The sequence below is a fragment of the Ceratina calcarata genome, unplaced genomic scaffold (genome assembly GCF_001652005.2).
Source record: "Ceratina calcarata isolate Rehan_Ccalc_2016 unplaced genomic scaffold, ASM165200v1 scaffold289.2, whole genome shotgun sequence".
In the NCBI taxonomy this organism is placed as follows: Eukaryota; Metazoa; Arthropoda; class Insecta; order Hymenoptera; family Apidae; genus Ceratina; species Ceratina calcarata.
Window position 1 is genome coordinate 92,701 of NW_017151272.1, and position 22,882 is coordinate 115,582.

General features: G+C 50.1%; 1 protein-coding gene across 8 annotated transcripts in view; it reads left to right on the forward strand.

Moving 5' to 3' along the window:
* Nucleotides 1-22,882, forward strand: part of sv (paired box protein shaven) — a 98,479-nt gene that overhangs the window by 25,983 nt on the left and 49,614 nt on the right. For all 8 annotated transcript variants that reach the window (XM_018022405.2, XM_026812558.1, XM_026812559.1 and 5 more), the window contains exon 3: nt 884-913. In XM_018022405.2, the coding sequence (XP_017877894.1) occupies nt 884-913 (30 nt within the window). The remainder of the gene's footprint in view (nt 1-883; nt 914-22,882) is intronic.

The following is a 22,882-nucleotide window of genomic DNA, read 5'->3' on the forward strand; positions in this document are numbered from 1 at the left end:
ATATTAAATCCCGGCAGTGATTTCATATGCATCGAAAACCGCCTGACCCATATGAAAAAAGAAGAAAAATCGACGTTGCAGAACCTGCCCCGGCCGTGGAATTGCTGCTCTCCGGAAAATTAACAAGTTCATTTCACGACTCACTCTCGGGAAGGAAGCGAGTTTTGTTGCTCGATAGACGAAACTCGCCGCGGCGTTCGCTTCTCAAAAATTCTCCACCTTAGTTTGAGTAAATCTTTCAAGAAAGTGCAGTTTGCCAACCGGATTCAATAAAACAACCGTGTACTAACTAAACTCGCTACACTTCAGCCATAATCGAGACCTCGGTATCTATCTCGGATCGGCTTTAAAGATTTAAAACCCACACGCGCGAAGGAGAAGCAACTCGTTTCGACCAGCTACAACCTACAATCTTCTTCTAACACCAGCGAACGAGAGAAAGGTAGAAAAAAAAAAAGAACAGAAGAAGAAGAAGAAGCAGAGAATTCTTGACTTGGCCGGGGCGCCCTCGCGGGGATTCTCATCGTGGCAACCCCGTAGCAGAAAAGTGACTGGCAGCACGTATAATATTTTCGCCGGACGCGTCTCGGTGTGTTCGTATTTAGCGTTCGGAGGGTTGAGATAGCGGCCGGTTATTTATGGGGTTAAATAAAGGAACACAGCGCGATGCCGCGATACCGACCGCCAAGTACAAATAGGTTGCGGCCTCGCCTCCGTTATCGTAACGAGTCCTCGTGATTCGCAACGTGCAACCTTAGAACTCCATCTTTTTTACCCGAGCTAGACAGCCTCTGATCACTGAAACGCTCTTTTCCCGATACGATTTATCAGCAGCGATGCCAAACGATGTACCGCGAATTCAACCGTTCTCTTCTTGTTGCAGATGACAGTGGCCACGGGATGAACCAAGACGGTGAGTAGTGCCACGATATTACTATTTTGCTTTGAGTAAACGAATAGACCGACGGTCGTACGGTCACTGGCTACGTTCCGTTACGATCAAACGGAGGAGGTAAATCGTTTGTCGAACCGTCGATTGCTTTATCGCTTCGGCGATCGATCGCGAGAAATAACCAATTATCCTAACACTCGTCGTTATCGGGGCTTCCGCGATTCTAATTGGCGGCGTCGCGTCGCACCGCAGCCTTAATTTCAGGCTCGATAAATTATCGCCGCGCCTCGAAGCCGAGAGTTCGGTGGCTCGTGAGTTATTAATCGTGTACGCCGCTGTGTAACAATTTTTCATCTTACCTGCTTTTTGCTCGCTCGCGAAACGCTCGTGCTACCGGATCGACGCGTGTACATCCCCTCGGATCGGTCGCGAGTGTATCGCGCTCGGCGATCGGCACAATGTTGCGTTTCGGACGTGCAACAATTAATGGATCCTCCGCTCGATGCCGGCCTGCGTTGACAGCCGGCTCGATCCATCAGGGACGTTGCAGCCCGCAACATGTTAACACGCGATTTTCGTTTATTATTTTCGTGCGCTCGCGATTCGAGATAGCTTTTTCTGAAACAGTCTCGACAGACGTTCCGACCAGAAAAAAAATAGAATCTCTTTCCCGAGTTATCACGCGGCTCGTAACTTCAAACGACGCGGGCAGGATTTCTCGCGCGTTTTATCAGGGCTCTCGATCGCCCCTGCGAATCGCGCGATCCGGACGGATAGATCCACGGCGTGGCAGCACGATATTCGCGCATAATTTATGCCGATGACGTGCAGATGATTCCGCGCGTATACGTATATACATATATATATATATGTATAACGCTGGCTGCGGTAGGTGGAAGGTAATCGCGAGTTTAAAGGGTAAACGGGCGGGTAAGGTGTGAGGCCCCTCGAGCTCCGTTTCTCCCGAGCTCAATATTCAACAGGTATTTACATTCGCAAATTGTTTACGTCAGGCCACGATGAAATCTGTCAAGATTTCGTTCCCTCGGCAGCTTAACAGCCTCTGCTCTCTCTCTCTCTCTCTCTCCGTCCTTCTCTCCGTCATCCTTTACCGCTACGACGTTCTTCCTCTTCATCCGCCGCGCTGTTTGGACATCGTTGGCGTGAGCCTGCCCTTTTCTCCGGCTCGCGTGCACCCTTCCTCCGGCCAGTAATTACATCTGGGTATTAATCAACCGTGCATCGGGAACGAGAACCGCGAGATCTTGATTTTCGCCACTTGCCCACACGACCCTGGGCACCCAGATGCAACCCCGAGGATCGAGCGAGGTTATTAATTTATCGGAGACGCCTGGTTAGGCCCGTGTTACTTTGATTCATGGCGCCACGTCACGTATCGTTCTCGTACTCCGTGGTTTTTACACGATGTCGCTTTCCAATTAAACGGGACGGCTCGCTACCCCCCACGTGTAGTATCGCGATCTTTTTTTTTTTACAAATAGATCGAATATGAGCCGTCCCGTAACGACGTTTTACGAAGCACTCATCGTCCGTTCCTTAAACGTCGCAGTTTTTGCCGTCGTTCCCGAGGATCCATCGTCCGGTTTATCGTTGGTCGTTAATGCGAACGAACGTATTTCGCGTTGGTCTCTCGGTTCTATCGGCCCCGGTCCTAATTACGACGTAACGCACAAGCGTACGCCGTATGCGCTTACGCAATCCAGCGATAATGTGGCTGCGAGCTGCTGCGAGTGCTGCGTGCCTTGCCAGCCCGTCCGGCATTCGCGCCGCTATTATCTACCGTACTAGGATAATGACATCGGCCACGACGACGACGACGAGTCGCACGGAAATATTCGATACGTGGAAAATCTCGCGTCTGATCAACCGAAGACGAGAATCCTCGGAAAGAGACGATGAACGAAGCTGATCAGCGAAACCGATTACGGTCGATCCGATATAGTGAACAAAACTCTTTCGATCCACTTTGCACGTTTTTTATGAAGACAAACTCGAGACAATATATCTCGGATCAAACGTTACTCCTATCTGTGCGCATTACGCGTATACTTTTCTGGCTGCATACATTTCTCATAAACGCATAAAGGCGTAATCGTCGCGTTTAACATTCCATCCGCCGTGATCGTCCACACACAGGCGCAGCTCTCGGGCTTCCACGCGACTCTACTAATAAATACAAATGCGCCGGGGATAGGGAAATATCGTTCGGACCGAGGAAGACGTTCAGCATGAAAGATCGACTCCATCGGACGCTGATAGCGGTCCCGGGGTAAATGATGATCGCGCGAAGAAACTAATGGCCGGCGATTATTTCGCGCGCTCGCGTATTCCGGGTCAAGTCCGGCGAAAAGCCACGCCGGGTGATATCTCAGTTCGTAGATGCCTGATTTCACCTACCGATCGACCGTCTCGAGTCGAGGTGGATTTACATTATGGAAGGCCGGTCGGACGACCGACGCCCGGCACGATTCAGGAAGCAGAAGCTCTCTTCTTCTGACCGTTTCTTCGTCTCGTTGCCACGGCGCTGATTAGCCTCGCGATAACATCGATCTGGCCGACGACCTTTGCGATAACGCGTTATCCGGCGATCTCCGAGAGATGACTCATCGAACGAGCCTGAACGCGAGCCTGAAGCTGCAGCGTCTCTATTCGAAACGATCATCGTCATGCGGAAATTCATCGCCGATACAGCTTGGACGGTTTTTTCGCGAGTTCTCTCTGTTAAAAAGATCGAAACGTTTTTCGAGACGTCGGCTAGAGCCGTGGCGAATCAAAACCGGCATGCCTAGATCTCGTTTGCGAGCCGTATTGAAACCAGGCGGGCTCGATAAAGCTCGCGGTGGACAGACACCGGCGACGATATTTAAACCCGGAGTGACCGCCATAACTCTCGGCCGAGTACTGCGCCGTTTCTGCGATTCGACAAAGTAATACGGCCGGTTCAACGAGCTCGCTAATCAACGAAACTGTTTCTCCGGCCGGCTATCTGATGCACACGTACACCTTCGCCCGTGTAACCGTGGACTCGAGCGAGCGAGCGAGCGCGTTTCCTTCTCTCGTGCCGCGCGTAAGTGGTACGTACCACGCCCGCGCACGCGAGAACCCGCTTCGATACGAGCGTGACGAGGACCGAGCTATGCGGGTACCGAGCGAGCCGAAGGAGGACGCGCGAACGCCAGAGATAGAGCTCGCACGCGGAATGATTTGTATTGCTAAATAATCAGCGCCAGTTGTCTAGGATACTGGTTTAATGACACGCGTCGACCGAGAGGGAGACGTTGCACGCGTGTGTGTCCATGTTCGAGAGCGGTCGTGCCAATTTCGACGGGGGATAACCGCGTAATTTCTGTTCCGCCGTTCGATTTTCTCGACCGAGCGTCACGAGCCCGTAAATTATTCGACGCGGACAGCCGAGAAAACCGATCGCGAACTCCGCTTCGGAATCTCTCTCCCATCGTTCGCTTATACACACGCCTCGCGAATAATTTCCCATTTCTGTACTCGGTTTTCCCTGATTTACGTTTCCGCGAGGTCGGAGGGGGATCGAACGCGCGTCGTGGAATTCGTAGATCCCCGGAGCGAGATCGATGCAGGAATCGTCGGTTCCGCCACAAATTCCATCGGGTTCCTTCCCTTTTCCAGCTCGCGTCCCGACGCCCAGATACAATCGGTGTACAACCGCTCCGGCGGCGTACACACGGTCACGTGTACCCGCCGCAGCTTCCATCGCGTGTACTCGCGCAAGGATGCCTGTGTGCAAAGGGTGTGGCACTCTCCGCTTCGCAACGGTATCATCCATTGCATACCGGTTATCGAAAACCAACTACCGATTCGCCTAAACTCCGACCGAACGCCAGCCACGCCGACCACGACGCTCGGTTGCGTAACGCGTGCGAGCTTCGTTGATTAAAATACTCCGAATAGTTGTTCCGCATATTTACGAGCTCACGGTTCGATACCTGACGTCGCTCTCAATCGAACTCGTGTCACGTTTAATGAAAGGTTCGCCGCGATACGATTTTAATTGAAGAACGATTCCAGTTCGCCTTGGAAGTATCGTTAAAACGACTGAATCGCGGAGCGGTCGTGAGTAATGCCGGCGATGGAAGTGGATGACACGCGACGTGTCGTTGCCCAGACCGGCCGGCGTACGCATAATCGTTTCCTCTTCTTGCCCAGTCGCTAATTATATGAGTCGCGCATGCACCAAGCTTTTTTCGAACCTCCGAGCGCGTTATTATCGTTAAATGAACCGGCGTTAGTTCTAAATGCAATTTCCTTCTGCACCGGCGAATTTATGATTAATTCGATTTTACCGGAGAGAAGTTAACCCGAGATTACGACGGATTAGTGCGCGATGATCGTCGGCCAGGCGCATCCTTTTTACGCGTCCACGTCGAGTCGATCTTATTTAAAACGACCGTGCCCTCGTTTTAAGTAATAAATTCTGCATGCGCGAGCCGCGCGTACACGTATGTATTCTTTTTCCGAGATTAGCGGAGCGAATAAGTCCGGATAAAAAGCTGACGGTCATAAATAACAATCGAGGAACATCCCTCTAATTCTACGTTATCACTTAACCACGCGGCTCAGCGTTCGACCGTAGAAATTCGCTCGGAAGATTAAGACGTCGAGCCAGGCTCTAATTGTTCCGCAAAAACGATCACCAAGGATGCCAAGAGGCTTCTAACTGTGTTACGTTTCCCAGTGTTATTTACGACCGATCCACCGATTAATCGGCGTTTATCTCGTAAAACTGGAACGCGACCGGACGATGGAATCGTCAGGCGTTTCGAACGGCAGTGAGAGATCAATAAAGTGTAGATACGGATCTCGTGAAATCCGCGGCAGATTCAATTTTAATTCTCCCGATGGCTCTTAACGATATCGTCGAGCAAACCCGAGCAATGTTTCATCGGAGATCTCGCCGGGACGTTAAACAGACTCGAAAGGTCGCACGGTGCATCCCTGGCGGCCTTTATTGCCACAATCGGAAGGGTTCCATTGACTCCGGCATCGGCCGTCGAGCCAGTAGAACAGTCTGTGGGGCGGCAGAGCATGACGCCATTAACGTAACGAGGCCACACGTTGCACCCTCGCGAGCACTCGACTATATCAGCCCCGAGTGCTCAGGCTCGTGATCGACTCCTAGACCTAGACCCAGCGATTCTACTACTCCGCCCCAAGGACGCTTCGTGCCTCGCCGATTCAAACTGATACGAGCAGACCGAATTCCTCCTTTCTTCAGCCACAAGATTTGTATACGTCCAATCGGGACTCGGTCGTATTCATACGTTCTTTCTCGACCCGTGTTTATGCTCGCACGCACGTGTACGCACCACGTGAAACGGTCCCCCGCCCCGGTTTTCCGGTTGAACTGATCGCGAACTGGTTCTTGACCATCGAACCGTTCGATTAATGGCCGACGCGTTTCTTCCGCACTTGGATCGTTTCATCCGCTCTCAGATTAACGCATTCGGTCGACACGAGCGGACGCGTTCTACCAACGCGCGTGGAATTTCGAAAACATGGTATCAAGTGAAAAAAGTACCAGTGAACGAGATGAAGTACAAGGAAGTGCAACGACTGCCTTACTGGCGCTCGGCTCAAACAAGTGGAATGAGACAGTCGATCTTCGTCACTGCTCACCGTACGTCTGACTACGAACGACTGTAATCTGCGTACACCTAATCGAGTGTCTAGTAAAAACTGAAGCCGTGACAGTGTCTGATCATGAACGACATCGATCTACTGTCAATGGAAATCTCCGGTGCAACGACGATTTTCAAAAAACCGACCGGACGAAGATGTTCACAGATCGATTATTCGCGACTATGATGAATCGCTAACGAGGATGCTGCAATTTTAGCGACTTCATCGTGCCGGAAGGAGAAGTGTTTGCGCACGTATCGACGTGTAAATTACCGCTCGGTAGAAATCATTAGCGGAGGGAAACGCGGAGAAATGACGGGCAGACGATCTGATAACCGTCCCGAACATCATAATTGGCCCGGTGCGGCGTGTGGATCGCATCGCGATTCGCCACGCGACCATCGGGCCCGATCGATCGTATGCAAATCGATGGATCGGCACGTGAAGCGTGCTCGTGCATGGCGAAAATACGACGGCGTAAAACGCGTGCGCGATTTACGAGCCGACCGGCGGCGCGGCGGCGTTCGTTTTGCGCTTTTACAGGGAAACGCGAACTCGATTCGTTCGGATGATAGTATTTCATCGGAAACGGTTTCAACGCAGCTCAGATAACGTTATCGCAGGTATTAATAGAATACGATGAAAGGAATTTTGATGGGTCGCTATTAATACAATAACGTTACAAATCCCGGGGTCGGGAGAGCCTTTTAAATTTTACGAGGAGACCTTTGCAACTTGTTCGCAGCGGAGGAATCGTCGAGTTAAGCTGGCAAACGGTCCCGGCGAGGCGAATGCAACTAGGGTCAACAAACTGCGTGTACCTGTCAGCTATCATCCGCACGCAACGCTCCTCAGTCCGGTATACGTCGGACTCTTAATTCCAGGCTCCGAGCATCGTTTAACCGTGCAATTGAATTCATTAATGCGATCGATTTCACGGATTCCATCCGTGTACCGGTTACCCGGAAAAATCTCCATGTGGGAATTCGTCGTAATTCAAATTAACCCCACCGTCCTATCCGATTTCCTTATCGTACAAAAGGATTTTTAATCGAGCGCAGCTACGCGAACGCGCCCAGTTTCTCAGAAGCCGACGGAGAATATTCGTTCGAGATTATACGAATAGATTCCCTCTAAATTCTTCTGCCTCTACGAACGAAAATTGCAGATATTTCTCTCGAACGGATAAAGTAACGACCGCCGGGAAAAATGGTATAGTTCTCTCAGTCGTCCTCGTCGCGACCTCGCGCCGTGGGCGTACCCACCTGCCGTCCATAGCTTACCGATCCTTTCGCTAGAATTCGCAAATGCCACGGATCTATTCCGTAACAGCAACGGTGATTTCGCGAGGTCGCTAATGCTAGACTCTTAGCCGGGCGGGATCAGAGAATTTTGAGCTCCGTTCGATCGGTCTTCCGGTTCGTTGATCGGTTGATTATAGAGGAACGTGAAGATGATTGTAGCCGACTCGTGCTCGCCCTCGCGACGCGGGAATTCGTCTGTTTCTCGCAAACGATCTTAATATTCCGTGCGAGAGCCGCTGCTCTCGTCCGTTGGCGAGTGATAACATTTTCAAAGCGACCCGAGCAATGATCATCGTTTTACCACGTATCCTCTCTCCGCTAGGCCCCCGACCGACGACGACGCTCGTTTCATATTCGCTGAACTATGTAATGCAGCAACAGAGATTAATAATTTGCAGTTCCCACCCCGGCATTATCGGGGCACGAGGCACAAGCTGGATCGCGAACACGACGCCACGGGAAGAGTGTGTTCAGCAGCCGCGCGGCTGCAGGGTCGACCGGTCACGATGGACTCGGGGTAATGATAGCCTGCCCTCGCCTCATAATCAGTCCCCCATCTTAATTTATGTTTGCCCCCGCCCGAGACCGGCGCGCAGGGACCGAGAGGCTCCTCTCTTCGATGTAGGTACCTGCTGCTCTGCTCACCGCTTCGCCTCTTTACTCCCGCTAATTTACCGTAATTCGACCGCGAGACGACCGCGCAGTACTTTTGATTCTGTCGCTGATTTGTTGCGAGCACGCCGGTCCGACCCCGGGCTCGACCCGTGATCGGCAAAAGGATTCCCGCTTCCGGTCGACGATTCTCCACCGCAGAATCCTCGAATCGCATGATCGGGTGGAGCTTCCGAATCGCGCGATACGATATCTATCGTTCTACAAAAAGTAAATCGCCTTCGACGTGGTGAGGGTTAAACCGGTAGGCGCGATAAGGCCCACGCAATTTCCACGGTTCTTATTTTTCTGCAGACGCCCGAGGCCCGAGCATCGAAGTAGGCCTCTCGTCGCAATTTCCGGTGAAACCCAGTTACGATACTTTGCACTTGGATCTCGGTCGCGAGACGAAGACGGAGACATCGAATTTATTCATCGATAGACGATCTCGGCTCGGTGATACGAGTTTAAACGTCAGTCCGTGACGAGACACGGAAGATGTTTATTGGGCTGGCGAATCGCGTGGCTCGATGCACGTTCTATCCTACGGCTAACTGTACACATAGTTATCTCGCGGTATTACACGTTTTATCGGTCGCTCTAATGGACCTAATGGATAAAAACTACGCCCGATATCTGCTTTTTTCACGATCCACAGCTCCTAGCATATAAATAGAATTTAATCGTCGAGCATGAATCTAGTTTTATCTACGAAACAATGCAGATTTACGTTTCACCGTATTGGCGGACGTCTTAACAACGGATCGACGTAAATAATTCGTTTGATAAGAACGTTACCGCTGCCGAAGACCGCGCGCCGTATCGTTAGGATCAAAATTTCAAACAAATTACTCGCAGACTTGTCGAGCGATATTTTCCTGGGATGCGATCGCACGGATAACGTAAGCGATCGATTGGATACCCGTTAACAGGCTGCAACACTTTTGTCAGCGAGAGAAAACGTTTCAATCGACAAAACGATCGACCATGCGTGCCACGATCGACCGGTACGCGTTATTGTATGCTCTTATGAGCGAGCACGAGGCAGCTTTGGCATACACGATCATTGCGAAACAGACTTGGTCCGGTGGTAGCTCCAACGGCTGACCTTTCGCTGTTTGGAGCACCACGGGACCCGACGTGTGGGCTCACTCGATACACGATTTTTACTCGCTGCGAACAATTAAAGATCGTATCGTGATTTCTTTCTACTCCCGTTGTTGCACGGGCTGTCTTGGGTGCCTTGCCAGGGGAAAAAATTTTCAAATTCCACGCGACATCGTATCCGTTCGGATAACAGGACTGTACTCGCCGGAGTATCCAAGGTAGACATAAAATTGACCGTGTGCGACGATTGAAACGTGAGCCGGAATTGTAAATTATTTTCGAACGTTCTCTCGGGTTTAAATCACTTTTACTGGGAATACGTTTCGACACGATCCCCTCGACGCGGTAACGGGACGAGAGCGTATCTGAACTGGAGCGATCGTTTCCAGCGGGCAGACCGCGGCAGCGGATGGGGTGCCCGTAAAGTTTTTATAGTCCATTAACAGCGAGCTAATAACCATAATTGTGGATGTAACACGCGTATAAATGTCGCTGCCAGCTTCGACGACGCGATTAACTGTTCCGTATATAAATCAGCGCGCTGACACGGTTGATCAACGCGTTACCCTCACGCGGACTGTGTGCAGATGAAATTTTCGGCGTTTCGATCGAAATTTCGCTGCGTTATCTCGCGTCGGCTGTATCTCGCCTGTGTTTCATATTTTTTACAGGGAATCGATGAAACGATAAAACGGGACGACGTCCCGATGGTCGTAACGGAGAGCCGCGAAGGGACTATAATCTGAATATAAAATTCGAGCAGTAATACCGAGCCATCATCGTCTGTCCGTTTCGCGGAATTTCGTTTAATTACTCGTACTTTAACGGAAATTTATCTTCTCCCGGTTTCCCGTCGACGATTAACGAAACGCGCGATGCTTTTACTACTCGTCGTTCCGTTTATGCCCGCAAATTGAAAGCCTGACTAGAGTATAAACAATTTCGTCTAGAGTTTATGAAAAAGAGAGAAATAGAGAAGGAGATGAGTGTTTTATTCCCGGAGGGGAATAGACGATTTTTACCCCGATTTCGATCCTTATCGACGGAAGATCGATGACAAAAATCGTTCGTCTCCCTGCACGAACAGCCGGGAATTATCATGATCTCGTGGTGCTCGCGGATAATACGGCCGATTTCCTTGAAAGCCGCCAGCAGCCGGACGATCCTGACTTTCATGGGAATTTAGTCTGATCGAACTCGAGTATAAAACAGATTTCAGAGAATAGTTTTTAATCGAATCATCGCGTTATCGGAAACAGCAGATTTTACGTTGTAGAACATATTTTTACCCCGATTTCGATCCTTATCGACGGAAGATCGATGACAAAAATCGTTCGTCTCCCTGCACGAACAGCCGGGAATTATCATGATCTCGTGGTGCTCGCGGATAATACGGCCGATTTCCTTGAAAGCCGCCAGCAGCCGGACGATCCTGACTTTCATGGGAATTTAGTCTGATCGAACTCGAGTATAAAACAGATTTCAGAGAATAGTTTTTAATCGAATCATCGCGTTATCGGAAACAGCAGATTTTACGTTGTAGAACAAAGCAGCGTAGGAGAAGTCGAACTCGAGTCTAATTCCAGCGGAGATGCACGAGAAGCGTGCGTTTAAAGCATACTGGTTGGCAGAGGCGTTCGCCAGAAGGGTCTTACGGTAAGGTCCGGCCACGCCATGAACGTTTTCTCTATAAAAAGAATACAGGTGGGAGATGGAGAAAGAGAACGAACCCGGTCAGCGATCGAACAGAGCGGCGCGGCAGCTGGACTAGACGGAGAGAGAGAGAGAGGGAGGTCTATTTGCATAACCGCCCCGACTCACAAAAGTCTATGATAAGTTGGCCCGATAAAGACGACCACTTGTAATCCTCGGCTTCCGCGCTCGCGGGACCGTGTACGTAGAATATATCACAATCCTATGAGCTCCGCCGTTCCCAGCTTTATTTCGATTAACGATTCAACGCGAGCTTGACCTCGCCCTATCCTGAATACTCTTCGGATTCAGCCTCTATGGAGCGTCGACAAGCGTTCATACGATTCGATCGTCGCCCGTTCAAAACGGATCACGTTTTCTTCCACGAATTAAAATAGTTTTTAATCCATCGCATTTAAAAATTCTGTTCCGGTCACGGTGGATTCCCCCTTTGACGGTGACCGCGCGAGCGTTAACGCCGCGAACGTCGGCCTCCGGTGCGGCGTGTCGTATTAACAAACAATCTCGTAAACAATGACCACTGTGTTTCGCCCGGTAGGTGATAGGTGGACTGAGCGGACCGACCGCGTATATGGAGAACGCACAAGCGAGAATGCATCCGCTTGGCTCGGCAAATACATCCGCGAGCAAGCCTGTTACATATGTACCGGGTGACGGAATCGTGTGCCCCTGTGTCCATGGGAATCCCTGCGGCGTGTGCACTACGTGGCTGCGATCACGTTTCTTCTGTTCCTCCGGTGCATTTCCTCGTCGATGTGCGAATCGATAACGCGTTAAACGAATAAAAACGAACCGCCGATACGGGAAAAAGATGTACAGGTGCCGCCCGTCAAAAAGGATGACAGGAGACAAACTGCTATCACCGGCAGTGATCGGAACAAATTTGTCTCCTTATTAGTTGGAATAATCTGCATCTCGCGGTAGTAAATCGTGCAGATATATCAGCCGGATAAAAACGAGCCATTGACGAACGATGTCAGCCAGTGAACGATGTAGGTGCTGAACCGGGACTCGAATGCGGATCTTTCTATCAGCGGATCGACACGAATACATCTATAAATTCTACGTACTGTAAACGATATCAAAACTGTTGGTTCGAAGCAAACCCTCGTTTTTTGTTCACGCGCTGTCACCAGGATTTTACGCGTTAAGAAGCGGGCGAGTAGGTATGCATACCAGAGGCCTGACCAATGGCCATCGTCCCTTTTCATATCCGCGTTAACCTCGGCGCCGTTCGTTTAATTGATCCGGAATACCGCTCGAGCCTCTCAACCGTTCTCGCGGTCGGTCCGTCCTTTGACTCGCCAGATTCCCATATCCGATTTATCCCTCTGACTATCTGCAAAAACGCTTGTCGCACAGGTGCCACTGGGTAAGCTGGCAGAAGGCAAAAAGTCTGCCAAGTACTCCGAAGGGCCATGGAACTTTATCGCTGGTACCGAGACTCATAAAATGGTATTATCGTAAGGGAACTGATTCTTCTGTCCTTAGTTTTACCACGGCACCTGATGCGATCCGGTGAGTCCTCACAATTAATCTCCATACGAAGAGAAACGCGCGTCCCACGTTACGCGGGACGCCGCGGTGACACTTGATTAATCGCATTGTGCGGAGGAAAAACGCGTCCGCTATCAGATCTCTTATCGGCCGCGTGGCTACCGTTACTCCTAGTTGACGGTCTACTCGATTTTATTAATGAAAGCCCGCATGTTGCTACAGCAGATTCGAATCGGTTGCACACCGGAAAATCGAACCTGATCGATATCAACAGGCGCGATCCAAAAAGAGACGGTGATTAACGAGCGGCCGTCGACGTTTCTTCGATTTCTATAGATCTTCTGTTTCCGGTGGCTACCGGCTTGTAAATCTCTGCTGACGATCGATCGAGAGCGCGTCGGATCGTTCGCTGAAAAATTGTCGCGGTGCAATTTCGCGCGAGCCTCCTCCGGGCACGTTTAATTGTCGCTATAAATCCGACCGCGAGGGGGTTAATAATTAGACAATTACACGGACGTGTTGCGTGCCGGAAATCGATCATTGACCATCATCGCGGATTTTTCAATCTCCTGCATACTCGCATGCGAGACGTTCAAGAATATTTATCAGCAATTACACGCTCGGAGCGACTCGTATCTCAACGAGTCAGATAAAAATACTTATCGCACGTCGCGATGTAGAGTTTCTAATAATGGTTTTACAGAAAATAATTTATTCTCGTTCGAATTCTCGGGCATGGTTCATAAAAAATAGCTACCGCGGGTCAAACGGTGGAAGGCAATTACGAAGGTGTCGAATTTAAGCGTTGACGGTGTTCCGCGCCAATTGGACACGGGGTTAGCGATCGTAGTTCAGAAACACTTGGCCGGACGTGGATAATGGCCGGCGTGGCCACAGAGCCGAGTCCACCGAACCCATCCGTACTGGTAACGCGGGTGTACAATAACCGGGATTGCGGTTTCAGGATGATAGGCTGTCACGCCGCGTTGCAAATGATTTTCGGTGGAAGCCACGGCCGGCGCGGCGTTCACCGTCCTCCGAATTCGACGGTGAAACCGCTCGGATATCTTCCCTCGACGGGATCCTATTCATTTCGTTCCGTTACTCCGTAATAAATAGATTTAACGATAATTTAGTATTAATTTTATATTCCTCGCGTGCACATTTGTCCGACGAACACTGAACGTCGAACTTAAAGCTGAATCTTAAAGGTACTAGACTTTCACGGAATATTTCTTCTGTCGGTTGCGGTTTCGAATCAGCTTAGCGAGAAACAAATCATGATTCACGTTCGGCTATTAAGTTTTTCCACGATACGATCGGCCTTCGTTAGATTCGTCGCGAAGGAAACGGAGATACGTTCGTCGAAGAGGAAACACACCGGCCATGCTTTCTACTTCGCGTTTCCGAACAATTTGCGACAGTTTCGACGCGCTCTGCTTCGTTCCGGTAACCGAGCCTAGATCCCTTCCGAAATAATTAGAACAATTTCAATTTGATGAAACGCAATTGCGTGAAATACTTAAAAATTCAAAACCGAGCTATTGTCACAATTTTTATACAGAAGATGTAGGCACTGACGTCTACTACAAAGGAGATTCTATGAATTTTTCATCTAACTTGAGTATTTAGCAAGTTACATATGATTATTTGGCATTTTATTAACGTTGACAAAATCCGACCATTCCAGCGTCGAATCAGCGAACTTTTGGAAAAAAATTTCGTTTTTCCTCAATAACTTCTAAACCGTTGTACTTACGGGAAAATTGCATAGGACCTTTCTTGTAGAGGACGACGAGATCTACAATTTCCATGTAAAATTATTTCGCTAGCATCAATAGTTTACGAGTTATTGACGAAAAACGAAAAAACAGTTTTTTGCAAATTACTCGGAAACTATCGAAGCTAGCGAAATATTTTTACATGGAAATTGTAGATCTCGTCGTCCTCTACAAAAAAGATCTGATGCAATTTTCTCGTAGATCCTACGGTTTGGAAGTTATTGGCAAAAAACGAAAATTTCGCGAAATCTGAAGGGGTACCCCTTGGAAAAATCTTGGAAAAATCGAAAATTTTTTTTCCGCGGAATTTCGATAAATGCTTCGAATAAAAGTTGTAGGTACTACTATTACCTTCAAAAAAGGTCGTATACAGTTTCCTTCTACCTTGAATACTCCAGAACTAATCGATGAATTATTTCGTTTATCGCTAATCTCGACAATGAGTGAGTCTATTGTCTTTTTTTATACTATGGTCACGTTCAGGGCTCCTTAAAATCAGCCGACGATGGTCTACCGATCGTCATTATATCACGCGTTAATTCCACTTTATCAAAATGCTCGACAACACCCGTTCGTGGGTGGTGTAAGTGGAACCGAGAACGCAAGTGATCTCTAAAAACTTTGCGTTTCACCGTGTACAAAGTCGGAAAGATTCCCGGCAAGTCTCAGTTTACTTTTGCAGAAGAAAATAACCCGGCGAACAGTAATTATCTCGACGTTACCGGATTCTATATCCTTGTAGTAAAGCGCAGGGTATTACAGCGACGGTAGCTAGTCCATTACTAAAATGTAATACTACAGCGGTGCCGTAGATTAAAAAGCATTCATTAACGCGGAGGAAAAATCGTGGTTGTCGAACGCGTGGCGCGGAATAGCCGCGGTCGCGTACGTTTTATGGTTCATTAAGGAGTATCCGCCTCTTCGTTGACTCGGCTCAAATTGTATTATATATCACAGGAATTATGCTCGCGGTCGTAATAATTTCATGCTGCGCGTTCGCGTGGAAATTGAAAATCAGTCGCTTCACTTTATCTCGCTGTTCGAAAAGAACGCGTTTCTTTCTTTTTTTTATTCCTCTCTCTCAAGTGCTCAACGTTACATAACTCACGTCGTAAACGTGGCATCCGTTGGAAAAGATGAAACATCGACGGGAAACCGAGTCCCGACCTAATAACGTCATACACCTTGACAGAGAAAAGACGGTGCTCGTAAAACTCGGTCGGGAGCGGACGTGAAGGCAGAAAAAACAGCGAATAAAAACGGACCGGTAATTACGTTTACGAGCCGCGGCTGCGACAATGACTGCGGGAGCCGAAGGATGGCCGGGCGGGAGGCGTCGTCCGACCCAGCGATTCCGACGAGAATCGCGGAACGGAATTCTACGATGCCGCGATAACGAAAATCGGCAACAATAGGTATTGCGAAGGTTCTCGGAGGAGCCGGATCGAGGGGTCCCGATCCGATCGAGGCTGAACGTTCATTTGCCAACCGGGTGTCGACGTCTCACTCCATTGAGCACGGAATCGCCGATCGGATCGACTCGAAAACCGGCGATTCCCGCGCATCGCACATCATTCCTCTGTCATCATCTCGGTCGCTGCTCACGAGAGGATCACCCGAAGCGCGCCAGTTCTAGATGGTGGGCGGATAAATGCCTGCCGTGAGCCGCGAGTACACGTTCGTCTTACCACACATCGCGCAGCGAACGTGAACGTACAGAAGATTGTGAATTAAAACAAGAATACGTCGTATTGAAAATTGTCAGACCGGTGTCGAAGTCGAAATACGAAAAAGTTTGGTACGATCTTAAAAAATCGTTGGAGAACATTTTCGCACGCGTATTCGGATCTCAGAGGATGATCGACGCGAGTCTTTGGAGTACACGGTAATAACGACGATAAACAAGCGTTCTAACGAGGCGTCCTGTGTAGGGAAATATCAATGTTATTTTATTGAACACGCCGACGTGCGCTCGGAACCGCGGTCTATCCCCTCGGTCAGGGATACGGCCGAGTAAATACGCAATTTGCCGACCTTACGTGATCCTCCTCGTATCGTAACAGGTGGAGAAGTAGATTCCAACGGACGTTGATGCCGGGACTCGAAACGATTTAGAGTAGCTACGTTGAGTGGATTCGAGCTCTTATGCCCGCGATACCTTCGGTTTAATTTATAGCAGCCGTTTCACGGTTCAGTCTCTTTGGCAAGCTCAATGTCAAAATAAACAATGAAGTTCTGTTATAATCGAGCCGACGATTCAACGAGTCACTTTCATACGAACGGAGAAGAGATCTCACGCTGCTCGACGGCAGGGTCGATCCTAGATCGAACAATCGTGGAAAAAGGGGAACACGATGGAATAAAGAAGATGACGACGAACGATGGAAGGGAGAATTTCGCCTCGCAGGCTCTCTCCGTTTCGATTTCAAGATGGACATTTTCTGTGGTCACAGCACAGCGGACGGTTATTGGTTATTGCTCGGAACTGATCGAGCTGCTCATGGGAATCTCTCCGCGATCGTTTCCGTGTTTATTAGCCGGTCGACTCTAATCCCCGCTTTCAGAGCCCCTTCGGGCCGGGACCGAAGAAACAGAGCGTTCCTCGGTTCGTCGACCCCGTTCGGCAATTAAAAAACTCTGTTTATAGTTCATGGAATATATTATGCTCGATCCTGGAGAACGGAACTGCTGTTTCGGTAGAGACGAAGATTCGATGGGAATTAGACAGTCGATACGTCTAAATCGGCACACGGAAGAGACCAATGACCGAGCGTCGACGAGGGAGGGGATCGAGAAAAAAAGGGTCAGAAGGAGGGAATCGAAAAATGAAGAAAAGAACGATGCAGCTCTCCTCGCGTGACTACGTTCGAGCGGCCGACACGTAGGTACACGCCGGGACCTGTCCGTGTTTATCAGCCATCACCGTCGGCACCGGAAACGTGTGGACGAACGAGCAGCCCCTCTCGACGAGGACGACTCGAAAATACGATGCGATTCGGGGCGAGCTACCCTAACGATTTCTCAAAGGCTATCGGTTTCTTCGACTCGAGACGCATCCAAGTACCGCGGAACGAAAGAGCGAGCGCAAAAAGATGTTAATTCCTCTGCTGAGCCTCTCCCAATTAGTCTTTCTCGTAACCGTTAATTACACGGAGAACGAAGGAAGTAACGCGCGGACGAGGAACGGAGAGGTACACCGGCGATGATTATTAAATCGTTAAGAGCCGCTAAAAGCGGAGCACGCGAGCTTAAGAGCGCTCGTGCGCGCGCGTTTCAGCGTGAAAATGATATGCGGAAGCTGGCTGTGGTTCGCGGAGGATATTGTGCCGAGCCGGGAGACTCGAGGCTCGCGGAGGAGGCGACCACCGCCTCGGGTCTCGTTTTAATGCGATGCACCGCGGCTACATGCGAGATCCAATACGATCTCGTGTTTAACAACGCCCGTATCCACGCTGGCCGCGCCGCGATACGGTTACGCTTACAAATTCTATGCTCGAGCTTCGACCTACACTTTGTATCATTGCGCGAGCGTTACGAAGCCGTTGATCGGACCCGATTACACTTAAAATCGCGAGAAAGAATTATTTCGTAAGGCTTCGTCGCTGGAATCTTTTTATTCGACGAGATAATCGATGGGAATTTGTCAGAGGCGAGAAAACAGCGACGAGGAGGACGCGCTGTTACCAGGTTCCTGGTAGCTGGATTAATTGGACCCGTGCAGTCGAAGGAGGGGATCCTCATCGATCGGAACCCTCTCACGGTTAATTTATTGCCAGCCCGGGCTCTCGATGTCGCGTCGTCCCGGCCGCGATCACGACCAAGCAAATGAAGACTTTTATGTTAAACGGACGAGCAGGTGGTGGAGAACGTGCCGCGGTGGATCCATTAATTACCGCTGCTGGGAATTCGAAGAAGACGCACCGAACGGGCGGACACGCGATAAAACCGAGGATGCCTCTGGGCTTACGCTGTTTTTAAACGATCGCTTATAATTTTGTTCGCGTCTACGTCCACGAGGGACGCTGCATCGATTGTACCGCGACGCTTAAGTGAAAGAATTTTACAAGCGCGAATCTGGTTTGTCACGCGTTTTCGATAAAGTGTCGGTATAAGTTTCTTATTTAGTGGCTGGGTAATACCTGGGAACGTCAATTAACGAAACTATTACGGCGGGCGGAATATCGGTGCACGGGTTTACGCATCGTTGCGCTCGATCACTCGATCACGGTGAGCTGCCGGCCGGACGGTAGCCGCGTCGAAATTATCTGCAATTTCAACCGGTCGACGAGGGACCGAGAAAACGATTTATCCGCCGTGTCCGTTGTATTAGCATAAACGGTTTATTTTAGGCGGCCTCCTCGAGAGCTACGATGGATTCGCGCTCGACTGATCTCACCGCTCAATCAACGCGCGGCTCCAGTCGTTCACGCCTCCGTCGAGTCACGGTTCAATCTCGTGTCACGATACGGAACGGTCCTTGTCCGAACAAATCTATGCGTATCCGTCATTATTATCTTTCTTCCAACGTTACAGTTTCTCATTTAGCGTCGAGCACGTTTCTTTTTTATTTAGCATAATGCGTCTTAGGAAGAGGTTCCTATTAAATTCCCTTCGAACGTGAACTGAAAGGGTTATAGAATTCGTGAAAGGAATCATTATTTGCCGCTCGATAGTGGCGATTCCTTTAAGCCCGCGGACAAGAAAGCGTACTTACTTTTCTTCTAAAGCCGGCTGGGATTTAAGTAGAATAGGTATAGGTTTTGAATGTCCTTGCGGAGAAAGGTGGTATGTACGGCTCCGGCTCGCGAGCTGAGTTATGGAAATGGCTCGACGTTTCAATTCGCGTTGCGCAAGCCATTGTCGGGAATAATAGGATTACCGCGGGAGGACGGTTGGTACAGCGACCTTCCCGACGACGTTACACCGGACGCAGTCGCGTTTCGACGGTTTAATTATCTCGATAATTAAACATTTATCAGATGATACGAAAACGGAATGCATGCAAAAGAGAGGATCGTTTCCCAATAGCTTTTCCCCGGCCGCGAGCTACTGATATATGTATTGTGTTCGGCCGAGTCCGCATCGTACCGGAGGTCAAGGAAATATCGTAGCAACGATTGTTTCACGCGTAATTGCTTTTACCAGCGCGATTAATTCGCTCCGATATTATATTATACACCGTCGATCGCTGGAAACCATTGTCTGATTTAATGGCACGCCGAATGGAAATTGTAAAGTTAATTGCCGCCGTGAAATCTGCACGGTATCGTATCGTAGAATCGTGCTCGTGATCACAAAATCATCGTGCACGTAGCCGTCGGCGGTAGTCCACGCGCGAAGACAAAGTTCCGAGGCGAGCTTCTATCGCGCGACCCGTCTGACCCCGACCGGCCACTACTACTGCCAGTTTCCTATATAGTCGCTTCGTTCCAATGGAGCAACGGGCACGGTCTGTTATACAGGGTGTGTTCTACGAACCGGTGTACGCTCATCGACGTCGTTCAATCCACATTTTGTAGAAATCTCGTGCAGTATAAACGGAGATGCATTTTTTTTAATGAACTAGTTTCTCCAATTCCTTCGGAGGAGAATGTGAAGTACTTGGATTATTTTCGATTCACCCTGTGTGCGCGGGGTCATATCGCGTTACTCGTAATTCCGTCGTGAAGTTGCAGCCGAAGGAAAGCGTGCACCGTTTGCAGGAGCGGGCCGGGGCGAGAGGATCGCGTAGGTAGCATTAGTCGTTCGATCGGGTTGCTCTTGTTGCCGGTTACGCCGCCGCCGCCGCTCGGATAGCGGAATGCGCGAATTCTTTGGAAAGCAACAGGCCGGCTGCTTCAGGTGGTCAGACCCGAGCAGCCAGATGGCGGACGAGAAGGTGAGGGAACTGTGGGCGTCCTTGCCTCTGGGGACAGGGACGCGCGGACCCTCCGGGACTGCCAGTGACGTCTTAAACGCCACCTCGAACACGCCTGTTTCGTCCCGATCCTTGCCCGAGATACCAGAAATTTTACTTTCCTCCGGTAGTCGAGGCACGAGAGAGCTTGGGTGGTCTCGGGATTTTTAATCCGTTTCGGAACGATTTCGAAGTTGATCGAGATATGCGAGGAGGTTCTTTTTTCTGAGCGTTAGAAATCGAGGCTCGCGTTTGGTACCGTTGATCCAGTTGAACGGGTAACGGGGATCGAGAGCGAGAGTGCTACCAGTGAGGCCAGGTCATGGTTGGCCCGGGGCCTTTCGGCGGGCCCGGGCCCGGGTATAAATTGCTCGGCACACAGGGATTCCCGTTCGATCGTTGTAACCGCGAAGACACGCGATGGAGAAAGCAGATAATTGTCGGGATCGAATATAATTAGCATGGGAGTCGAGTCGCGGACGACGATACAATTTCGAGACCGCCGTGCCACGAGGGATCACATCGAAATTACACGTGCGCTGGACTAATAGTGCCTAGCGGCTACGAGAGTACAACAATGCGACTTAATAGTCGGTTTTGCGAGCTAGCCCGATATTGCTCCTACCATCCGACAGAGCCTGTAGAGAGCCTCGGAAGCTTCGGTTTGCATCGAGGCCGGGAAAAGACGGGACGGGACTCGTATTGAAAACCGGGGAAAAAAAAAAGAAGAAAAACGAATGGAACGAAGAGGGAAGACAAAGATCCCATCGATCTAACGACAGAGTCCGGTGGGTCCAATACAGTCATTAGCCTCGGGCGCACGGCTTAATGACGATGATGCGCGCAGCTGCTCTCTACCAGTCCCCACGGAACGCGGGCGCACGCTTCGGTGCAACACGCGCGAACACGCCGCTGCCACGATTTTATTATCGATGCTATTGAATACCGCCTCTCGACCGTACGTACGCGAGAGCGCTGTATACAGCCCCGGCGAACCTTCTTCCGGGCTTTAAGGCCTGTTGCCGCGCCTTTATGTAGCGGATGCGGCTCGTTCCCGTTTTCTCTACGGAGAGTCCAGTTGCCTCGCTCTCCGTGCTGCGCGCGAGCAGCACGATATGCAATCTCTGCCCCTTATCGCGCGACCGACCTGAAATTCCACCGACTGATCTCTGATCCTGCCTACCTGTCGACGATCTACGTACGATCGAACGGTCGATCTCCTTTGAAGATCTTCGGTTTACCCCGCCCTCGGCGCACGCACGATACTACCTGCTAACGTATTCCGCGAGCAGCCGCTTTCGAGGCTCGTTATCTAACGATCAGCGCCTCGGACTTACCTAACGCCTGATAAGAAACACTGCCTAACGGGACCGTTAATTACCATCTGTCCAGCGACGATCGTCGAGTCTCGGATGAAAAGAGTTTTCCCTCTGTTCGCCGCGATTGTTTCAAGAATTGCAATCCGATCTGAACAGTTCGCTACAGAATTTATGTACGCCAAGTAAAATTACTCTTAATACATCTGTTGTGCATTTTGAAACGAGCGAAACGCGACTCGGTTAACTGGACGGTTTCAAAGTCCCGATATATCATGTAAACGAGCCGTTCGAGCGGTTATTAGCTGGCCGCTGCGTTCCCTACCGGTGAACGGGCAGAAAAGTCCGGTTGGCAGTAATGAAATACCGCGTCGGCGGTGAAAATCGAAGGCGAGATTCGCCTAACGAGCTGACAATTCAGAATTTCTCGCGACCTATAATCCGGACCCGGCCATTTAAGGACCGTCCGTCCGTTTACGGTGTTCCACGATTTTAATTCAACTCCAAACCGGTAGTCAAGGGACTCGGCTCGCGCGTTTTGGGCTTGTCGCCGCGAACCTGTCCCGACCTACAGTTGCGACTCAATCCGGCCGTTAATGGGACGTTCTCTGTCCATGGGAAAGTCCTGCCGGAGAATAGATTGGTCGTCGGTGTCGCTCGTTCAGTTTTTGATCAACGGAATAATTTATTAAATAAACAACGATTCGGCGGTGAAGAGAGAAAATGTTCTTTAAGGACGTTTCCGAGAAGTGCAAGGGGATCGTAATCGTTGCCTAGGCTGGGAGTATACGAATCACAGGGAGAAAAGTAGCGGCCCGCGGGCTCGGCAATTTCCGTAAATACACAGTGAAAACAGCGAGGAGGACAGGCGCAAGAAGACTGGAGAAGAAGCTTCAGGAAGTAGATCTAATAGTTTCTTTCCACTTTCGCGGTCGAAAATCGAATCGCGTCACGACTCAAAGGGTTAGGCGATCGTTTCGGCGTGGAACACCGTGGGACAATCCCAGCTTGACCTTTACCATTGTTCGAACGCCCGCGGTTCGGCCCCGCCC